At 36.0% G+C, this 23,435-nt stretch overlaps 1 protein-coding gene across 3 annotated transcripts in view; it reads right to left on the reverse strand.

Annotated features, from left to right (window-relative positions):
• The window catches only part of CSMD3 (CUB and Sushi multiple domains 3), a 654,503-nt gene that overhangs the window by 192,690 nt on the left and 438,378 nt on the right, over positions 1-23,435 (reverse strand). For all 3 annotated transcript variants that reach the window (XM_074145167.1, XM_074145166.1, XM_074145165.1), the window contains 4 exons: positions 20,184-20,340; positions 15,792-15,983; positions 10,402-10,528; positions 9,347-9,549 (listed from right to left, as the gene is read on the reverse strand). In XM_074145167.1, coding sequence (XP_074001268.1) covers positions 9,347-9,549; positions 10,402-10,528; positions 15,792-15,983; positions 20,184-20,340 — 679 coding nt within the window. The remainder of the gene's footprint in view (positions 1-9,346; positions 9,550-10,401; positions 10,529-15,791; positions 15,984-20,183; positions 20,341-23,435) is intronic.

Genomic DNA, 23,435 nt, shown 5'->3' on the forward strand with positions numbered 1-23,435 from the left:
ACTTTGTTAAAAGTACCCGCTGTACTACACTGCTCTTACCCTGTTTTATTGGACAACCTTATGAGCTATTTTATTCCCAGTTCTTAAGAAGATCTCTTTTTCCATAAATATAAACTCTTCATTTTTTAACATCTATTATCCCTTAAGCATTTGCCCATAGCTTTGGCACTGAGTATGAAACCCAGCCCCAAATAAATTAATTGACATATGGTTTCAGATAATTGCTGGAACTCAGCAGAAAATGGATACTGTGACAATATGTAATCATGCTGGCAATGTATTCCAGCTGGTGAGAAGTGTTTTGAAAATCTTAATTTCATTTAGATTTCACGTTTTGGGGTTTGGGGTTTTTTGGAACTATAGGGTTTTTTAAGCTTTTTGTACCAGATCTACCCTTATTTCAGATGGCATATTTCTTTATGTGTGTATATGAATACAGGGAGATAGAAGTAGCTTCTCAGGAACAGGCAATCACCAGGATCTTGGACCACACACAAGGGCTACTCATTCATTGAAAAATCTTACCAATGAACACCTGTTTTTTAATACCACTTCTACTAAAAAGATCATTAAGATAATCTGAGTGAAAATACATGTTTGATTCTTTACAGAATAGTGTGCAACCTGTTCCGTTGCAACTGTTAAGGGTACAGTTGTGCAAGAGAGAATAACACTGCTGGTTTGCCTTGTTCTTGATTTTACACTCTGGGTGAACTAAAATCTTCTGAAGAGAGGGGGAGATTGCTCCTATCTTAAAAGTTAAATTCTCTGTTTTGTCTTTTAGTATCACAAATTGTCTATATGCATTCTAGCCTTACAGTTTCAAAATCCTATTAATATTTTGGGAGTTCCTAAAGATAGGGCCAAATTTGGAGCTCCTGACACCTGGTAAAGAGAAGGTGTTTAATCTGTCTCAAGTATTCAGCTTTTGTTGACTTGTTGCTTTATTATTTTTTTGGACTATAATTGAACAGTTTGGGATGATACAGAATTGGCCTCATTATTTGGCAACCTTCTGTCCATACACTTGAATGCCATTACTCTGGTCTTTGTTACAGAATCACAGAATGATATGGGGTTGGAAGGGATCTCTGGAGGTCATCTAGTCCAACCCCCCTGCCAGAGCAGGTCTACCTGGAATTGCACAGAAATGTGTCCAGGCATGTCTCCAGAGCCGGAGACTCCACCACCTCTCTGGGCAGCCTGTTCCAGTGCTCTGCCACCCTCAAAGTAAAGAAGTTCCTTCTCATATTTAGATTTAAGATAATTAATTTATTTATTTTTTTTTTTAATTTAGGAAAGCATTATAGTATGGTCACTTGCAAAAAGTTGCAGAATACTGTCAGAAAACAGCTTCTGTTTTCTTTAATCTCCAGATTAAAGAAAAAACAGATTACATCTTCCAAAAACAACAATGGGAATACAAAGAAGAATTAAGATCTGATTCTTATTTTAATTTTCTTTTGCCAGATTTTAAAATTCCTCTATGAAAATGAATTATATCTCAGACTGTGTGTCTGAATATGTCCAGCCAGTAACTGAAGTTACCAGTCCATGAATAATTTTTTTCACAGTCATATTTGGAAGACTGAAAGATGAGCATTCCTTCACTCAAATGCCTTTGCTAGGTCGATCTTTTATGAGATGAGGCAGCTTACAGGAATGCTTTTAAGAAAAAAAAAAAAAACAAACCAACAAATATCTCTATGGCAATAAAATACCAAAACCATCTCCAAAGTAGCATTAATGCAATACAGTAATTTGACAGTGAAAACAGAGAGCAGAATAACTATGGCATCTCATTTATTTACCATTGGAAAATGGTTTCCCCGGTCATATGATTGAATGTCAATTCCATGCTGTTTTCTTCTGTGTTTTGTACCAAATTCTTAATAGGATACCTTTTTGGAGAATACTACAAGACCAGTTCACTACTAAACTCCTACATGCAAAACATATTGTAAGAAGATATTTAAATGAGGCAGGATGAACTTTACCTTTACATGGTTTCATCAAATTTATTCCTATAAACCTCAGCTGATGAATTTGCCAGTCACACTGAAATTTGCCTGTAGTTCTATGTAAGATTGCAAAAAAAAGGACTGTCGAATAACCAATGTAGCGTATGAATGCAGAGACTAATTTTCAAGGTGAAATCTCCACAAGACAAGTGGCTTGGGAAGTGCTTCTTGTACATAGAAGACAAAAAGTAGCAAGCCCCAGTCTCATGCAGTTTTTCTTACTTATTGGTAGTAATGGAAGGCAGCAAGGAAGGGAAAGATTTATTGAGATTATACTCCTTATCCAGTCAATCAAGGCACATAGTTTTAATCCCAAAGGAGTCTAAAGAGGTAAACTGTATTATTGTATTAACTGATGACGAAGTTAAAAAGAACCTTTTTCTGAAATAGAAAAGTAGTTTCATTTATAATATTATGATTCCACACAAAGATATTTTTGCACTTCCAAATTGGTTTTGTTTCATAAACAATTACAAAGATCTGTAACAGATTTTGTTTGCAAATAAAATGCCTTACTGGAATTACAAATTTTTTCCAAGACTCTAAAGTACAATGTTCAATTTTGTATTGCTTTAACAGAAAACAGTTTTTCAGATTCACACATATGAAATTGAAATTAATTTAAAACATTAATGTGAGACACATGACAGTCCCAATTTAGAACAAAATCAGCTTGAGCTCTCTGAAATGCCATGTCACAAGTCATACAAAGTCTATTTTAAACTCTATATCTGCAAATTTAAGGCAAGCGAGTAGGCCTTTCACAAGTCAGAAGGGTTTGGTCAAATTATGTTGCACGGGGTTTAAATTAAGGAAGTTCAATCTTCAGTATAATTAAAATAAGTTATTTTTATGATGATATGACCAAGAGGACTATTTTTTTATTTTTCATTTCAAAAGTACTTGTAAATTAACCTGTTTCTTTCAATACCTTCTTTCTGCTTTCAGCTATCCATACTAAACTCCAGGTCTCTCTAGCTACAAGCCATTATCTGGATGGCTACAAGCCATTATCTGGGCATCCTATATATTACTGAACTAAGAGATTAACTGCTACTGAGCAGTTAATGTCATTTAAAAACCTATGACAGGAATGACATTTTTGCCATTGGAAGACCGATAAATGTGTTTCACTCATATCTGCTACTTAGAAGAAAGGCAGTGGTTGGTAGAAGGAAATAAATTTATTCAATGACTTCTTTCTTTTAAGCTTCTGATGCTAAAAACAAAGCAAAACCAAACCAACCAACCAACCAACAAAACCAACAAAAAACCCACACACACAAACAAACAAAAAAAAAAAAACAAAAAACACACACCAACACCACTGCCCCTACAAAACTGGAACAAAAACACCAGGCTAAATTTAGAAGTGTGAAAATTCACAGTTATTTCTGATAGAAAAATAGTCATATGTAAATCTCTAAATCCAAAGGACTTATCTCAAAGTTGAAGGAAATAAGCAAACCAGAGTATGAAAACATTTAAGATGAAAAGCTGGCTCTGCTATGGAATAGACATGAAGAAGAATAAAACCTATCTTGTTGCTTCAGAAAAGTGAAGAAGTTATGTTAAGGATCCCTATATTAACAGTGCTAGTAAACAGCACTCTGAGAAAGCAAACAATTAAATTCCCAAAATTCATTCTCAAATTACCTTCAAGTTAAACAAGTCAGAAGCAGAGATGTCTGTTACTGGAAAATTGGAGAAAAGTGAAAAAACCAAGAGGGTGTTCAGTGTCAAAAAATCTTCCTAAATGAGACTGTAGTGAATATGGGGTTTTTGAACAAAAAAATCCCACAAAAAAACCCAGCAACAAAAACAACCAATCAACAAAAACCACCAATAAAAAAAAATCAAACACAGGACATTTAGAAGACAGTGGGGCTATAAATCAGCACTAAACATAAATATAGAAAGCTGACTTGTAAGCATGTAATCATTGAATGTAACCAAAGTAAGCAATATCATACATTGTAATTCTAGAATGGAATTTAATATTACCAAATTTAAGCCATCCGAGTACGTATCTGACACAATTTTTCTAGGCTTTTTCTGTAGTCTACACAGTAACTCCAAAGGGCTATTTACCTAGTCTTAAAATAAGGAGGGACTGCTGTTGTTTGACAGTAGAGAAAATCCAAGCATTTTAAGGCATATCCTGCTATATAAGAAATAAATGTTCTAGCAGTATTTTATATCATGTGACAGAAATTTACAAAAAAACCCCTCCCAATTACTTAAAACATATTTATAGGTTAGTTCTGCACTGGTTGCCTTATAATGCTCCAAAAGTGCTCTATATTGTGTGCTGTTTAATTAGTCAGAAATGTGACTGCATACTTAGGCCTGAGCAACATGCAGTCTGTAACGCTGAGTGACTCAGTAGTGCAGCTATTAACGATGAAATAATGGCCCACAAGAGATGATTACAGATCCTTCCTTTCTGCATGAACCATATCTGCATGTTGGCCTCTTCTCCCAAGGGAATAATGACAGGACCAGAGGAAATGGTCTGAAGTTGGGGCAGGGGAGGTTTAGATTAGATATTAGGAAGAATTACTTTACTGAGAGAGTGGTCAGGCACTGGAACAGCCTGCCCAGGGAGGTGGTGGAGTCGCCATCCCTGGAGGTATTTAAGAAACATGTAGACATGGCACTTCAGGGCATTCTCTAGTGCCTGAGATTGTTGGTTGGTTTGTGTCTGTTTGTGGCTGGGTGTGGTGTGTGGTTGGTTGTTTTGGTTTTGGTGTTTTGTTTTGGTTTTTTTTGGTTGGACTCGATGATCTCAACGGTCCCTTCCAACCAAGTAGATTCTGTGATAAATGGCACCTGAACTGTTAAAGCTAGCAGAGAGGAAACTTCCCTTTAATACCAGATTCAAAGGCCCTTGAAATCTAAGGAAATAATCTCATCAACTTCAGTAGGATCTGATCTGATATTACACACTTCACGTATATTAAAGGGACTAAAAGCTTATTTTAAGCACACACAATTATTATCACCCAGTTTTTTGTACTTTGATGTTCCCACACAACATTTTTCAGTTCTCTTTCTGTGTCTTTGGCTCTTTCAGCTACTACTTTCAGTTTGGTGAAATGAAGCAATGTCAGCTGAAGAAAATATTTCATTATGCTTAATACTTCTGTCTGACCCCGAGATATACAACTCATGTCTTTGGCAAATATACACTTGTTCCTTATCTTTCTCCTTCACTTTTCTTGAAGGTCTAATTTTCTATTTTGTGGAGAAGTTACTGACCAAATTAAGTTACTGCTGATTTTATTGGTGTTTTTCCAGTATGTATTGGGCTTCTTATTCTTTATCTCTGACAGTTCAGAGAAAATATGCTGTAACAGGTACTTCCTGTTTGCATATTGCTTTTGGCCTGTTGTCAAATTTTCGTTCTTCTCCTAATTTAAGAGAAGAATGCTGGCATCTGTTCTCTAGCTACATTATGCAATCTGTTCATCACATTCAAATGTGTTTCAAAATCCTCATATTGCAATTCTACTGGTGAGTCCCCGGAGGTTCTTAATTTTCTTTTACATGTATGTGCAAAGTTTTTAAATATTCTGCTTTATTACACATCTTGGTTTTCAGGCTTTGTGGGCTCTGCTTTCTATTGTGTTCCTTCACTATCATCTCAAAGGAGACTGCAGAAACTAAGAAATTTTAAAGTTTATATGAGGAGATTCCATAGTCAGAGTTTGCAGACATCCAACAAGAAAATGATACACTACACATCAAAGACAATACTAGACCAAAGGTCCGCTCTGCCTAGCGATGAGGCGTGAAGTCATGAGTAGTGGCATTTATTTCTTTGTTTACATTAGATGTATAAAACAAGCTGTACTTTCAGTAGTCCTAGATATATGATGGTGGTGGAAAGTATAGAAGCATGAGCAGGCTGATCTCCCTTATTTTGTCCCAAATCCATCGTTTTCTCTTCTGCTTCTCAGAGTAATGCACAATTGTACTAACTTAGAAAATTTATCCTTGACAACCATAAAAAACTCTGCAGTGTTTCTTAGAAGTTCAGCATACAATAGTTTCCTTCATATTAATTGCTTATGGAAAGAGATGATGAATGTTAAAATGACAGAAATAGTTCTACCATTTCAGATAACAAAATTTTTTTTTTCTTTTCTCTCCAAGAAAGACAAGCAAACAAAAAGAAACAAACAAAAGAGACCAACTGTCCCGGTTTGAAGTAAAACCGAACCAATTTTCTGTTCTGTAACTTTACATCCTAGCTAGGCCTCCTCTAACTCTCTGAAATTAATGGCATATTGTGGAGAAAACTGCTCGTTCTCAGAATGATGACCAATGTTTGTGCTCCATGCCAATGGTATGCAGGGAGGCCCTTGCTTATACTTTTTGCCATAACAACCAAGGTCAGCCAATTTCGTTATTTGCCCCCTTAGGGGGTCGGAAACGGAAAAAACGTAGAGGGGTCACATCAGTGGGGAGGAGTGGACAAGACAGGTGACCCAAACCTGACCAACTGGGGTATTCCATCCCATCTGCCCCATGCTCAGTATAAAAGCTGAGGGATCAAAGGGTCAGCCCCCTGCCTGCGATGGCCGACGTCCAGAGAGGACTCTGTCTGTTCATCTGCCTTTGATCCCGATCCGTGTGTTCCTGACTCCAGAGCTGGAATCCAGTTCCCATTCGTCGCTGAGTCCAGTCTGGGACTTCCCCAGTGCCTGCCAGCGACGTGACTGTCATCCTGGGAGCTTGATACGGTTTTGTATATATTGTATCTATTTCATTATTTTCATCTTTATTTTTATTTTAATATTAATTCTTCATTAAAGTAGTTTAGTTCATTCTAAACTTCTGAATCTCCTTATCTCTTTCTCTCCTCTCTCCTCTTTTGGGGGGGAGAAGGAGGGAGGAAGGGTCATCTGTCGGTCCGGTTTTGGTAAATTTGGCTGAAACCACGACACCAACTGAGGCAATGAGCAAGAAAATCTCATCTTGACTCCCTTCTTCCCATACCCTGATTTTTACAAAATTATTAACAACTTTGATGCCTTGTAAAGGATTGTCTTGGGCAGCCCTAGACAGAGACAATTCTAATGGTACCAGCTGTAATACATAATACTAATTAAGTTACAATTTTCTTTCTACTATTTATATAACATTTTAGCATCTCTAGGCATTGCCTCTTCCCCTGCCCTCTCTCCTCCCCCTTTTACTTTGATGAAGAATGCTATCTCACCTTTAATTCACATTACCATATAAAAATTAATTTTCTATGTGTATTGGATGATTTGTAAGAGACAAATTCCAATTACACCACTTTATCAATGGTGAACATTTTCACTCATTAAATAAATGACAGGTGCAGAATTATATATGAACAGTTGATAAAATGAGATCAAAACCTGTAAGGAACTGATAAGAAGTTTAATCCAGTTTTTAGAAACAGATTTTTAGTTTAAGGATTAAGAAAATAATATAAAAAATAAATCATTCAAGGTCTTAAAAAGGTTTGAACATAAAATATCTGTTGTCATTGAATAGCACTCCTCTTGAGATAAAAGGGCCAACAATCCAGTTAAATACTCATACCCAATTTCATGAAATGGCAAGAGAGAAGTAAAAGCAGATACCTCCCCTGTGTGAGCTTTCTGTTTGTTAATTACACTGTAGCTAAAGTACGCAGACACCATCTGTTTCTCTCAGACAACATTATATACCCAAAGAAAGTATATGAAAGCTTGAAACAAAGTTGCACTGAATTCTCTTTCTCCTTCCTTCATGTTCTCAAAGGTGTTTCTTTCCTGGTTAGTAAAAAAGTGTGTCCATATAGCAACAGTGTAATTTGTGTAGTTAGTTATAAATTATTTTTTAAATCTTAAGTTAGGAAAGAAAAATTTTAAAAATCTCTGATTCTAATTCCAAACTGTGGAACATCAAGTATTTGAGAAGGATCACTGTGATTTTGTGAACCTGGACTGAAGAGTAAGAGAAATGCTCAGGCAGTAACACTTCATGGATCCTTTAAACTGTCATCATTAGATCTCAACAGACTGCAAGAGCATGGAGAATTAAAGAAAATACCTCTCCTTTCAGGCGAAACTCTAAAACCTCTTTTCAGGTAAAGCCCTGGAAGTACATCAGTAGCTGCTTTATGGCTTTACTCCCACGTCCCATCCATTTTTCCGTGCGACTCAATTCTTATTCTACAGCAGTTTCTTTTCCACTCACCCTAAATGACTACCTGAATAAGTTCAGTGCATAAAGCTCTCCCCATTCCCTTTTTGGCCTCAACATTAAATAAAGAAGCATGTCTGAGGCTGGAAAGCAGATACATGAGACTCTCCCAAATAGGCTCTGGAAGAGGTAAGGTGGTAAAATGTTAAAAAATATCTTGGAACTAAGGAACTAAAAACTATTCATGGCTTCAAAAACCAGCAGACAGAGCAGAGGCACTCTTTCACTACAGGTTTAATATTTTTTACTTTGTCCTCTCATTTACATGCTTAATTTTTCCTTCAAATTACTGTGTGTGAACACGTGTTTGACAAAAACACATAGAAAGAATGAGGGCAGGGGAAAAGAAGGACTAGTACAACTACCACGCACAGGAAGCACAACAAGGTAGATAATGTTATCATTAAGAGTCTCTGTGTCAACCCGTGTTGGAAACATTGCTCTTGCTAGTCAAAATTATGATATTAGATCAGATCTTGCTAATCTTGAAAAAAATATATGTAAATTTCACTGACCAGAAAAAAAAAACAAAATGTCCAAATGGATCACACTCAATGATTTCTTCTGTATCATCACTAAAAATGTTTAAAGGGATTTAATAACTTTTAAGTAACTGTTTAGATTTGTCACCATGCTGCCTGTAATAAGATGAAATAGTGCCAGAAGGCAAAATGGAGAAGGACACTGCTGTTCCTGTAGTGCTGCTTCTCATTTCATGCTATACAAGAACAGCAGGAATGAAAACTCTGCACAGATGTCTCTGAAAGCAGAAACTCTTATTGATTAGAAAAGGATGTAGCCTTTAACATGCCTACATCACCTCCTTTGTGAAAAACACTAATCATAATTATGAGCATTCTGGCACTGCCCCAGCTGCCCTTGAAACAAAGCCAAATTAGCAAAGGACATGATTTTTTTAATCTTTTCTTTTTTTCCTTTTAAGATAAAAATACAGATTTACACCAAATCTGTACATCCGGGCCAATTCTTTCCCTAACAAAGTCAGAAATGTTGTCACTGACTTCAGTTGTTTCCAGTACTACAAGTATCTGTGAGTGAACCACCTTACAAAAAAAATAAAATTAAATTCATCCACTTACTTGAAAACTGTATGGCAAATCCAGATTTGCTGATATAAAAATCTGTGTCAAACTGGATAGTTACTATGTTGAGTGTACTGTGAATGCCTTCAGGAACAAGGGATCCACTAATTTCTTTGAGCAACATCTCATTCTCAGGTGGACCATCCCAAACTCGTAGAATGTCATGGGATGCCTCAGTGTCAAAAGCAAGAAACTGGAGGCTGTAAGAATACCATGATTTTATTGTCAGCTTTCATATTACTCAACAACATATCTTTAGGAACAAAACTAAACTAAAAAAGCAAATAAACTTTGATTTCCAAGGATGATTTCCCATAATCTTTCACACCTTTACCTTTGGATGCATAAAAATACAATGCAAAAATGTATTTGAAAGAAAAATTCTTTTGCAACTAATAATTTTTTTCTAATGTGAAATAAATATATTGCTTTAGCCATTCAAACAATCTATAAATATCCACACAATCTTTTCAGAAAATAGTTTTGGGTTTTTATAAGACAATATTGTGCATCACATTGCCATCAAAACAAATTAAATAGAACTGTAGACTCATAGCGACATAGTGTGAATAAATGTCGAATAAAGAAAACTACTGAAACAGAGCCATTTTTTTTTTAAACGTAGACTCTTCCACTAAACAGTTCTGCTGACTCCAGCACATTTTACTTTGTACATACTCAATCTTGTAACTTTGGTATTAAAATAGCATGCATATTAGATATTTTTAAAACAGATTTCCAGTTAACATTTATAGTTTGTATATATGTAAACACATATAAATACATGATTTTTTAAAAAATTCATCAGCATTTCACAAAATTATAATCAATTTTAAAGCCTGATCTTCATCAGACAATGTTTATTGAAAAACAGATAGTTTCAACTCAACTCAAACCTACATATTCAAATTTGGAATGCCAAAAATACAGGCCTGGAGCTGCATCTTAAATTTTAAATCCTAAACTTCCCTTTTTTCTCCACTGTACAGGTAAAATTTGGTTATTATATAAATAGAAATATTTGTTATAATTTTAAGATTTGTTTTCAGTACCTGACAATATTTCCTGGATCTACTTCAATCACCCACATGCAACGCAGATTGTTGTCATAGGGAAAAGGATAGCCAGGAGATAAGATTCTTCCAGATGATTCTCCTTTAAAACGGCCTCCGCATTCAGCTAATAAAAAGCAACATTACATAAAGTGTTACTTTTAATTCATTACAGATGGTCTTCCAGCTAATCATCTGAGCAATCAGTTCATACATCTACTCTCTTGCTGAATAAGTAAAACAACTAAACGGACTGTATGCCCTAAGATCGTAAGACAACATAAAGGGACCAGAAGTGCCTTTGGAAAGGAACCTGTAAATGTGACTTTATTTGAATATTTTTGTATTTTCCTTTGGTACCTAAGTTTTTTCTAGTAATTTTGAATACACCATAATAATTATAAAATGTACCATTATATAATGAAAGGAACATGGATTGTTACTTACAAAAAAAACCCACCAACAACCCAACCAAGAAAAAGTCAAAATAAAGCAGTAGAATTAAATTAAGAAAACTAAACAAATTATTAAGCAAAGAATAAAATAAATTAAAAAAAAAAAAAAGACAGGAAACATAGAAACATATTAAATAAAAGCGGACTATTCAGAGAGAAAGTCAGCCTTTCAGCCTAGAAATAAAAAAAAAAAAAAAAAAAGTTGTAAAATTTGTCCTCACAGTGAAGCTATAGTATTTCTTGGAGGATAACAGATGGTAAGTATCTCCCTCTTAGGTGGCCTCAGCCAGTCATTAGGCAAAGCTGAGTATTTCATAATCTTAATACCTAATCTTTGAGAAAACCTGATTTTTTTAATGTAGATCCCTGAGGCCTTTAAAATCTTCCTATTTCACTTTCCTTCCTTTTAAAGTCTCTCTAATACTTTCCCTCTTGTGAAGTGCAAAGCCAAAATAATGCTTTGATTAGATCTCTTGGTATAGTTAAAATGCAGTTTTATTTTGATTTAACATCACCTAAAATATTTAAGTGATTTATTACCTTAGGATCTATAAGTTCTGTGATAAAATGTCATTGAAATGCTACTCTTGATGGATTTTCTGACATAATAAAAGCAAATTTGCAGAGACAGGTGGCCTTTCATATCTTTTTTTAAGCACTTTGCCAATCTGTTAATTCCTAAATACTCTTTAAAAAAAATCTTTCATAATTATTCATCTAGGAGGATAGCATAGTCTATTATTCTTCCAGTAGAGTAAGGATATAAATAGAGTATACTATAAAGAAAAAAATTACTCACTGACAAACTGAATGAAATTATTTACATTTCATGCAGGACCACTGAACAACTACAAGTTTATAATTTATAATTCTCACAGAGGATAACCAGTTTGCTCTTTTATTATGATTTTTGAAGGTCCATTCTCTCTTCCCAGTGGCTTATTTGTCTAGCAAGGTTCCAGCTCCCCACTTCTGCTGGTTGCTGAATCAGCTGTGCAAGTGACTCCAGATTGCTTACTATGAAGACAATCCTAATTAAGAATCTTAATTTTGCCTCCAAGTGTCAATGTTAAAGTTTCTAAAAATATCAAGTTAAAGGAAATACATTATACCACATTTCTTCCTGCAAATTCCATGGATAGTGTGTTGTATTGTGACACTTACTAAATGTTAAAGTTTTATGATTACTACAACTGCTTGAAAACAGGTTTGCTATCGTCTTGTCAATGTTACATTTTCCATAAAATGATACTAAAACAAGCACAGTAGCACTTTTAAGCCAATTTCTGATAGTAGCAGCAAATTAAAATGTCTGTTGAGCTATGTATCCAGCTTTGGGCCGCTCACTACCAAAAAGACATTTTGGTGCTGGAGCATATCCAGAAAAGGGCAACAAAGCTGGTGAGGGATCTGGAGAACAAGTCTTATGAGGAGCGGCTGAGGGAGGTGGGATTGTTTAGCCTGAAGAAAAGGAGGCTGGGGGGAGGCCTTATTGCTCTCTACAACTACCTGAAAGGATGTTGTAGAAAGGTGAGGGTTGGTCTCTTCTCCCAAGTCACAGGCGATAGGAGAAGAGGAAATGGTTTCAAGTTGCTCCAGCGGAGGTTTAGATTGGATATTAGGAAAAAGTTTTACACTGAAAGGGTTATTAATGATTGGAACAGGCTGCCCAGGAAGTGGTTGAGTCACCATCCCTGGAGATATTTAATAGATGGGTAGATGTAGTGCTTAGCGATATGGTTTAGTGATGTTTTTTGTCACTGTTAGGTTGATGGTTGGACTAGATGATCTGAGAGGTCCCTTCTAACCTAGGTAAATATATGATTCTATGTTGCTCATAAATATCCAGGAAATAATTTTATTTTTACACGCCAGCCTAAAATATTTAATGCAAAGCATCAGTCTTTTCACAGATTCTCAGGGTTAGGATGAACAACCTGTAGACCCTAAAAAATCTTGTAGTGAGCTGGGACCAAGTTCTTGTAAGCACAAAACTTGCGTGCATAGAACTATCTGACTCATAAACAAGTATTCTGGAAATAAGGGGCACCAGTGTTGCAAAAACAATCTTTTTTTTTTTTTTTTTTCCCCAACTTCCTTTCATAGCAAAGAAGCTTAGTTTCAATCTGATTCTAATTAAAAGTGGATGTTGAAAGAAGCATTCCTATAAACCAGAAATGTTAGAACAGTTTTACTGCTGATTCATCTTCACCTTCTGCTATTTAAGCCATTACTGAATTTAAAGTCTCAAAAACTCACTGCTTTGATCACAGATGAGTAAGAGATGTTCAGACACAGACTTTTGTTTGGACGTATTAGACAGATACTAAAAGAGCTCTCAGTCCTGTATAAAAACCTTTGTGATGCAATTTTGCTGTTTTCTTTGAGGAACATTTCTAATCTGAGCATTCCTTTTCTTACTGATCTTGTGCATTTCTTAACTGCCCTTCTGCTTCCCAGTTCTCTTCTAGTCAATTATTTCCTCATGTTGTATCATTACTAAGACTTCATTAGTCTTTTACTACATATTTTTCAGCCCAAGACACAAACTGATATCTAAGACATTTTACAGAATTCATACTGCATCCCTACAAGAGTATTTTAAAGTCTGCAGTGATCCTTAATTAACATTAAAAACTAGAAAATATTATTTACAATTGGCATTCAAAACCTTTTTGACTTTCTAAGCTTGTCTGAACAAAATCTCATTTGTATTAATTCTTTTAAATCTATTTAGCCAAACCGATGAAATCTTCAGGTTAGGATGGATACTACAGTTAATACAGACAACAGATTTACAGCTGTTTAACTCTTTCTGGATGCAAGTAACATGTTGTATTACTTGGCTATTTTGTTGAAATAACAAAATAAATATATATAATTCTGAAGTTCATTTAAATGACATCATCTATGTACTTTTGTTTGATTAAGGAAGAGCAATACGTACAAATGCATGCTGTTCTCAACTGGATGAATAAGTAACCTCTCTGGAAATAGCAGATTAATAGATAAGTTTTGAATAAGATTAATTTAACACTCAATGTTTATACTACAGATTGATTCCCATTCTAAAGAGATTCACTTATATAGAACATTTTGGAAAAATTATAATGGAATTTTCACAAAGAGTCTGGTGGTAGTGCAAAACCTAGCTGCTTCATTTGTGCAATTTTTTTGAAAGATAGTGATTTGAGTTGGATGGTTTACCGGTACTGAAATAAATAAAAAAAAGAATGTAAAACCTTGAGTATATGCAGCATATCATCACTTTCAACAGAGGTCCAGATTCATTTTTGCATTTCAGTCTATTGACATTTTTTGTTAGTTTGTATCGGCTCTGAATCTGGCTCACTTCCTAATCCAAAGGTTGTCAACCTGTACCTTTTGAGCTGTTTACATGTAATTTGGAGAGGGATTGCTGAATAATTAAATCCCGGGACCTTCCTCCAAACAGCCTCTGTCATGTAGGGGACATGTGACAAGAGTGTTTATCTCCCATCTGTGAGCTATTCTAGTGACTCCCTTCCAGTAGACCTTCTAGATTTTAACTATATGAGGGTTTAAATATTTGCTTAGAATATGAGAATGTTGAATCTCCCACAGTTAGTGTAAATAGTGCACAGTACATAATCTAGATAACCGGTAAAAAACCTGAAGGAATAACTTTAGACATATTTACCTTGGTCTGTTTTAAAACTAAGCAAGATCTCACTCCTGTATATATCTGAGTGTTACTACGGTGATACATTCTATGACTAGACGGTGATACTATGCTATGGGGAGTTGGACTAGATGATCTCTAGAGGTCCCTTCCAACTCTGACAATTCTGTGATTCCGTGACTTGTGATGCTTATAATGGAACTGAAAATGTTAATTTGTCATTCAAACTTTCTAATTTCAATATTCTGGCACCTTCACATTTTATTTGATCTTTTTGTTTCTACTTCTATCATATGTTCTTTGTACACCTCCTATTTGCTAGTTGCACATTCCAATGCCATGGTTTCCCCCTAATTCCTTGGTGTCTTATATCCTAAATGATGTAGAAATTAGTTAAGGCTTATCACCAAATTAGGATTTAAGCATTTATTTCATAATTACTACTATAAGAGAGCTGTTCAGTTCTTATTTGTTGCATACTTTTCCTAGATGGGCTTTATGTCTTGATAAAGATATGCCTAAGTACATTGTTTTCTTTCAAATTTAAATCTAGGCACAAAGTACATTACCCCTTGCTTCCCTACTCACTCAATCCCAATTTCCTCTAAAAGGAGATGAAAACGGAAGAAAAATAGTAGCATATTTAATTCTTGGGTTTTTTTGTTCTCCTATAGAAGAAATTGAGCCTATAGGCACCTGCACAACGTATGAAGGTATTGTAATACTGTAATAACATGTATACTATTTTGTTACTCATCCCAGTCACATAACAGAAGCCAAAATACAATATAACTCTATATCTCTTCATATCTTTAAGTTTTTATTTTGATTTGTTTTATAGTATTTATCTGTAAATATATGAAAAGTTTTCTAGCTTAATGCTATTTAGATACAACTAGAAAAAAAAAAAAAAAACACAACAAAAAACAAACTAGTTTTACAACGCCTCATAAAACATATTGTCCAGGCTTTCTGATTAAGGTGTCTTTATATATTGACTATTTGCTGAATATAACTAGATTTTCATGCATTAGGCATTTTGGTATGTATGAATGTTCAGTAATTAATGTATTTTTTAAATCTAAAAAAGGCAACACCACTCACATAGACTTATGAGATTTATGCAGACAGATCTGTAGAAGTATGTGTAAATAGATCTGTATACATACAGATCAAATTTTACATAACTCACAGTCCTTACAATTTTTTCTTTCTTATATTCAGATAATAGTTTAAGTAACTTAAAAATAAAGTGAAATAAAATAATGTAATACCAATACATGATGGCAGAGGATAGTCCCATGCCCTTCTTTCCCCAGTCATACACTTTAGAAGGCTACTTCCATGGAGTGTGTAACCTGGATTGCATCCATAAATTATAGTGCTTCCAGCAAAATGGCCCTGGTCACTGATTTTATACCCAAACTGTGGCACACCAGGATCCTCGCAATGTGAAAGCTCAAAACCTGCAGTAGGAATAAAACATTGTAGTTACAAAATCAAACAGATAAACACATCATTAATGAAATTAAGATTTTCTGTTTTCCAATGGAAATAAAACACTTTCAGATTTCATGTAACAACATATTTAAGGTTTCTTCTCTGTTTTTAAACAGTGTAAGGAGGGTAAGTCTATACCCCCCACTTAGAGCACGTAAACCAAACTGTGTCATAACATCTTTTTTCCTAAGAGTCCAATTAAAGACTGAGAAGGAAATTCATTATCAGTATCAATCAGTTCTAAAATTATATGATAAATTATAAAATGGAAGTTAAAGCAACAGTCCATTTACTTTGATGACAATCTAGTCTGTGAATAGACATTTAAAGGCTCATAAACAAAATTGCATAGCAGATTCTGTTTGCTGTTTGCTGTTACTGTGCACAGTAACACGGATGGCACAATAGCACCTATGGCACCAAAGAAATACTGCTATATTCATCAATCCTTACCTCAATCCTGTGTTCATTAGTCTGTAAATTTAAAAGCTACATGCAAGAAGCAGTGATAATGATGATATAGAGAACTCAAGCCAAACAATAGGGACGTTTCGGAGAATTAAGAGATATGGAACAAGAAGGAAACAAAATGACTTATGCATTATACAGAAACAGGGAAGCATATTGACATTAGGGGAAACATAAACTGTAATTTGGGAGAAAGATTTTCTATTCCAAATAAGGTCTTCTGTTATTAACTGAGAAGCAGCTCAAAACTTCACTTTGTTCAAAACCAAACGTATTTTACCTATATCACGCAGCTCAAATTGTTTGTAGGTAAAAAAGGTACATTGTGTTAGATTGATATTCCTATACGTAGGTGATATGGGAGCAAATGAAGAGTTTTTCATATCTGCCTTGTTCAGTGAAGTAATTTACACAGTATTTGTCCATCTGGTCAACAGTTTGTAGCCTTTCACAATCTCTCTTCAGGTACTGAATCATTACTATTAATCGACTGAAAAACTGTTAATTATTTTATTTTACAGACAAAATGCTTCAGGTTGGATAAGGCAGTTTGCTTACATACAGAAAAAAAAAATATTGGTCAAATGCTTCCCAGTATCTACCCAGTTCTTCCTTCAGCTGATTTATGTCTCACTGAAACGAGACACCTGCTAAAGAGCCTTCACAACCTCTGAGCTGAACCTCACTCCTAGCTAAGCTGTTGTTTCCCTTTACATCACTGCAGAAGCTCTAAAAGAGGCTAATGTAACTCCAAAATGAAGAACTATTTTCATATTACCAGTCTGGTTAATTATTGACCAGCTAGAATTTCCTGTCCTCTAAGAAAATTGTTGATCACGCTATGTGAAAAGAAGTTAAAATGTACATTGATCCCTGAGATGTCCTCATGTCTGGATGGCCTGCTTACAGACACAGAACCAACTAGTCTTTTTAAGTGATCATCTCCCTCCTGAGGGTGAACATGTAACTCTATTGCCTAAGCGTAGGCACTAACACTACTTTTGCTGCCCTAAGTGTATTTCAGCTATCCACACAGTGCTGGAAGTTCTGGCAACAGGATCAAAGGGAAAATGGTATCCTTCTGGAAAAGCACTGGTATCTAGGGGCGTAGTGAAGGGGATCTAAAATAGCTATAGTTGGCTATTTTAGATAACTTAGAGAGCATGAATGCTCACAACGTGTCCCTGAAGACACAGAATGTTTCATTACAGCTTATGGGGATTTTGTTTACTGCTTAAAAGCATCAGGGTAAGCCCATGGTACTTTTGGATGGTTTCACTGTCTGCATCTACACAGAACAAAATATTAGGTGTCTTTCCAAAAATGGGAAATGGCCAACAGGTGATGATCAGTGGCATGAAGTCTAGTAACTAGCCAGTAACTAGCAGTGTGCTCTAGGGATCAATACTAGGTCCAACCTTGCTCAACATCTTCATTAATGATCTGGGTGATGGGGCAGAGTTTACCCTCACCAAGTTTGCTGATAAAAACCAAACTGGGAGGAATGTCTGGTACACTAGAGGGTCATGCTGCCATCCAGAACAACCTCAACAGGCTGGAGAAATAGGAAAACATGAACCTCAGGAAGTTCAACAAGTGCAAGTACCTGGGAAGGAGCAACCCCATCACCAGAATACGCTGGGGGCCACCTAGCTGGAAAGCAGCTTTGCAGAAAAGGACTTGTGGGTCCTGGTGGATGCCAGGCTGAACATGAGCAGCAATCTGACCTTTCAGCAAAGAAAGCTAATGGTATCCTGGGCTGCATTAGGAAGCGTGTTGCCAGCAGGTCAACAGAGGTGATCCTTCAGAGATCCTTCAGAGATGTGGAGTTAATGAAGAGAGCCCAGCAGCAGGTCACTAAGATGATTAAGGGATGATAGCATCTCTCCTATGGATACAGGCTGAGAGAGCTGGGACTGTTCAGCCTGGAGAAGAGAAGGCTCAGGGAGAATCTTACCCATGCGTATAAATACGAAGGGAGAGCATAAAGGACATAGAGTTTACTGAGTCTGGCTGGGATGGAGTTAATTATCTTCACAGCAGCCCATATGGTGCTGTGTTTTAGATTGACTAAACCAGTGTTGATAACACACCAATGTTTCTGCTATTGTTGAGCAGTACTTGCACAACATCAAGACCTTCTTTGCTTCTCACTCTGCCTCCACATCAAGTAGGCTGGAAGTGGGCAAGAGGCTGGAAGGGGACACAGCTGGGACAGATGACCCCAACTGACCAAAGAGATATTCCATGACATATAATGTCATACTGAGCAATAAAATGTAAGGATAATCTTTCCAAAGGGGCCATTGCTCGGAGACTGACTGGGCATTGGTCTGTTTGTGTGAGGTGATGAGTGATAGTCTGCATCACCTGGTTTTTCTCTTTCCTTCCTATCTTTATTTTGACCCATGAGTTTTTCTCATTTTTTCTCTTCCAAGTCTACAAATATCTACAAAAGAAGATTCAGCACTTTCAGACTAAAAACTTTTCAGGCTAGGAAAGTAAATTCTACAAGAATGCCTGTCTCAAAAGACGGGAAATGTTAATGATAAGGTTCAAGTGCTGGGCTTGGACATACCAATATAAATAAGAAAAATTAAGTACTTTGACATTTACATAGTAACACAGCACTGGAATGCCTATCTTTAATCATAGGATACAGTCCCATGCCATCACAGGCTATACATGTGTATAATTACGCAACTTTCCCCTGAAAAATAATTACATACTCTTGTAGTATCTTGAAATATTTTCCTTTCATTCTGCTAAACTTGTTTTAATTAGAATTAGTTTTTAAAACATGATGGAGAGTTTTTGAAATATAAGAACATTTTTGAACAGGTGAAAATGCATTTAAAATTTAAGCATAGGGAGAAAAAAGGATGTTGACAGCTGCATTGCAGAATTACCTTATAATACTGTTCTGCTTGCTAAAAATTAATTTTTATAAAATAATTAAGAGATGAAATAATTATACACTAAAGTAGTCATATACACTACGTGTCAATAGACGCATGTAACAATCACATATATGTTCATAAGTTGCCACTTGACAAAATAGAGTGTATCTCTGTTTCCTGCATGCCCTTTAAACCAGAGACGTGAAAAGATTTGTCGTCTTCTAATCTGTATAGTTTAATTTTGTCAGTCTATATATACGTAAAAAGTTTTTGTTAAGAATCTTTCTTTACCATTTTGGTTCCAAATTAGATTATTCTAAACAATAATCCAAACTCAGAAATTCCTAGTTTAATGCAAAGTTAGTATCGGAGATGAGACTTAAGATGGATAATGTCTTTTACTTATGAATTACCTTAATGAAACTATGGGTTTTGGTTACACATTTGAAACTGCTCAGATGTTGAGGTATTTTTATGTGCTAATACAACTAACTTAAAATTATTCTATTTTTCTTATCCTTTCCAAGACTGAAAAAACCTTCAAAACAAGCCTCTAGAAAAAACTACAGTGGTTTAAGTATCAAACTATACAAAGTACTGCCAAAGCAAGGTTTCAGTATGGTACGTGTTTTGGCTTTTTTGAGATACAATTATGAAACTGTTATTTTGATAAGTGATGAGTGATTTGTTGTTGATTTTATCATTATTTGTCTTTTGACTGCATTTTCATTTTATGAGCAAAGAATTTTCATTCCTTTAAAATCATAAATCTATTACTACTTTTTCTCAAATACTTACTGGTATATACAAGCTGAAAACCTTCATCAGTGCCCTCCATGTCTGAGTTAAATTCCAACCACAAATGATTTGAAGTACTACTTAGCGTCAGGCCTCTTAACGATGCCCCAGTATATGCACCCAGCAGGTGAGCAGTATTGTCTTTGCCATCATAGATCTGTGAAACAGATGCAAGTTTTACAGTTATGAAGAAAAAAACCATACATATTTTTGATTTACAAAATAATTCTGTACATCTCCATTAAGAGGGAGGACAGCTTTGCCAAGGGAGATCAATTGCCAGCCAACCCAAAGTACTATTTGAATATTCTGTTTGCCTCTCTTGAGTTACGTTGACTCAATTGTGGTGATTTTTCAAATGCACAATTTAAAATATGTCAGTTTCTTTTTTTGCATAGTAATAGACATGGGGAGAGGCACCATATCAGCTCAGTGTTTTTAAACATCTGTGTTTTCTCTTTCCCTGCTGGTATTGTTAAGCTGGTCACAACCTATGAGCAAGCACCTATTTTGTGTAGCTGTATCTGCATCAAGTCACTAAGGTGGCATAATAGATAAGCTCACATCTCCCTAACTTTGGCTTGTTAATATAGCTCTGATTTTATGTTTTTTTCTATATAAAGAGAGGTTCAAATATAATATAAAGTAAAAGGAGACTAGGAAATAAAATAAATTGAACAACTGCTTCTCTAAGTTGAAAGAGTAATATAATTTATATGTACATTAGAGTACAGTACTTTTATTATTTATTTTTCTTCAAGAGTTGTTCTTTTCCATATTTGAAACAGAAACTTCTATCAGACTACTGAATATATAAAACAATCTTTTGATAACTCTCAGCAAATTTCCTTAAAAGTTTTGTTGCTTTAAAACATCACAGGTTGTTGCATTTCTATCATTCCTAAAAAGAGTTAAACTTAACAATAATTGCTAACCCAACCATTATGTCCTGAAGGATTTATTTAGTGACTTCTATAATAACTAAAACTTTGAAAAAGGGGTTTTAAGAAAAAATTCACTTACAAATGAATAAATGATCTTTGAATAATTTTCAAATTGCAATATAGGGAAATTCTAACGCTTTAGTAAAAAGGAGGGAATTGTCTCCAGTTCTAAATAAGATCTAATTCTACTAATTTGAAATGTAATCAAAGCTTGCATTTGTAAACAGGAATCTATACCAGAATGACATCAAAACAAATACACCAGCAATAGTAGTAAGGCAACAAACAATCTGAAAAATCATGGTGCCTGTTCCCCATCTGTGAGAATGACTTATATACGTAAATCCTGTTTTGCAGAAATACTCATGTCTCGAGTGATAACAATGACCTTACGTTTAATTAGATGCTGAAATAAAACAAATAAGCCATTTATATCCATCTGTAATGAATAAATAATTGTACTGCAGTTTAAGAAGCAAAATGAGTTGGCATCATTTCTTGTTTTTTACTGAAATAAGCAAATTAATTCCAAGCAAACTGCATATTTAAAGGCCAATGTCCTTAAATGTAGTGAAAATTAGAAATTAAAGCTGAAAAAGGTGCAATTATTGCTTATCAATTAAAAAGTAATTTTAAAATATATATAATAGTATTGAAATGGATCTCTTAATTTTATTTAAAACCTCTTTAAAACCATACTGAGATCAGAAATCAAGCCAAGGAAAAAAAAAAAAAAAAGTTCTGAAATGGACTTAGTTTTGTTTCAGTAACTGAAAGAAAAACATCCATTCCAGGAGAATTACTGCTATCCTACAGAGAGATTTACATCATGACAGATTTAAAGAAAACCCAGCTTGAATTTGATGCTCTTTCTCCTAATCTCTCCAAGCTACTTATAACTAATAACACCCAAAGATTCAGGATTAATTTTATTTTTAAACACTACATAAGAGTAATCCATTTCCTGCTATGCGTGTATCACTAATAACTAACCAAAGGAAGCTATTCATGGATTCATAGATTCATAGATTGGTCCAGGCCGGAAGGGACCTCCAAAGGTCATCTAGTCCGACCTCCCCGCAGTCAGCAGGGACACCCCCAACTAGACCAGGTTGCCCAGGGCCTCGTCAAGCTTCACCTTGAATATCTCAAGGGAAGGGGCCTCAACCACCTCCCTGGGCAACCTGTTCCAGTGTTCCACCACCCTCATGGTAAAGAACTTTTTCCTAATATCCAATCTAAATCTCCCCTTCTCCAACTTAAAACCATTGCCCCTCGTCCTGTCACTGCAGGCCTTTGTAAACAGACCCTCCCCAGCCTTCCTGTAGGCCCCCCTCAGGTACTGGAAGGCCGCTATGAGGTCTCCCCGGAGCCTCCTTTTCTCCAAGCTGAACAACCCCAGCTCCCTCAGTCTGTCCTCATAGGAGAGGTGCTCCAGCCCCCTGATCATTTTGGTGGCCCTCCTCTGGACCCGCTCCATCAGGTCCATGTCCTTTCTATATTGAGGGCTCCAGACCTGCACACAGTACTCCAGGTGAGGTCTCACCAGAGCAGAGCAAAGTGGCAGAATCACCTCTCTGGATCTGCTGGCAACACTTCTTTTGATGCAGCCCAGGATGCGATTGGCCTTCTGGGCTGCGAGAGCACACTGCCTGCTCATGTCCAGCTTCTCGTCCATCAGCACCCCCAAGTCCCTTTCCTCAGGGCTGCTTTCTAAAACCTCATCCCCCAGTCTGTATTTATACTGAGGATTGTTTCTTCCCAGGTGCAGAATCCTGCACTTGCTTTTGTTGAACCTCATGAGGTTCATCTGGGCCCACCTCTCCAGCCTGTCCAGGTCCCTCTGAATGACATCCCGTCCCTCCGGTGTATCGACAACACCACACAGCTTGGTGTCATCTGCAAACTTGCTGATGGTGCTCTCAATCCCTCTGTCTATGTCTTTGATAAAAATGTTAAACAGTACTGGTCCCAGCACGGACCCTTGAGGGACACCACTAGTCACTGCTCTCCATCTGGACTTCAAGCCATTGAGTACCACCCTCTGGGTGCGACCATTCAGCCAATTCCTTATCCACCAAACTGTCCACCCATCAAATCCGTATCCCTCCAATTTGGCAAGCAGGATGTTGTGAGGAACTGTGTCAAAGGCCTTACAGAAGTCCAGATAGATCACATCCATAGGTCGCCCCTTGTCTACTGACCTAGTCACTTCATCATAGAAGGCCACTAGGTTAGTCAGGCAGGACTTGCCCCTAGTAAAGCCATGTTGGCTGTCCTGAATCATCCCCCTGTCCTCCATGTGCCC

Source organism: Numenius arquata, chromosome 3, assembly GCF_964106895.1.
Source record: "Numenius arquata chromosome 3, bNumArq3.hap1.1, whole genome shotgun sequence".
Lineage (NCBI taxonomy): Eukaryota > Metazoa > Chordata > Aves > Charadriiformes > Scolopacidae > Numenius > Numenius arquata.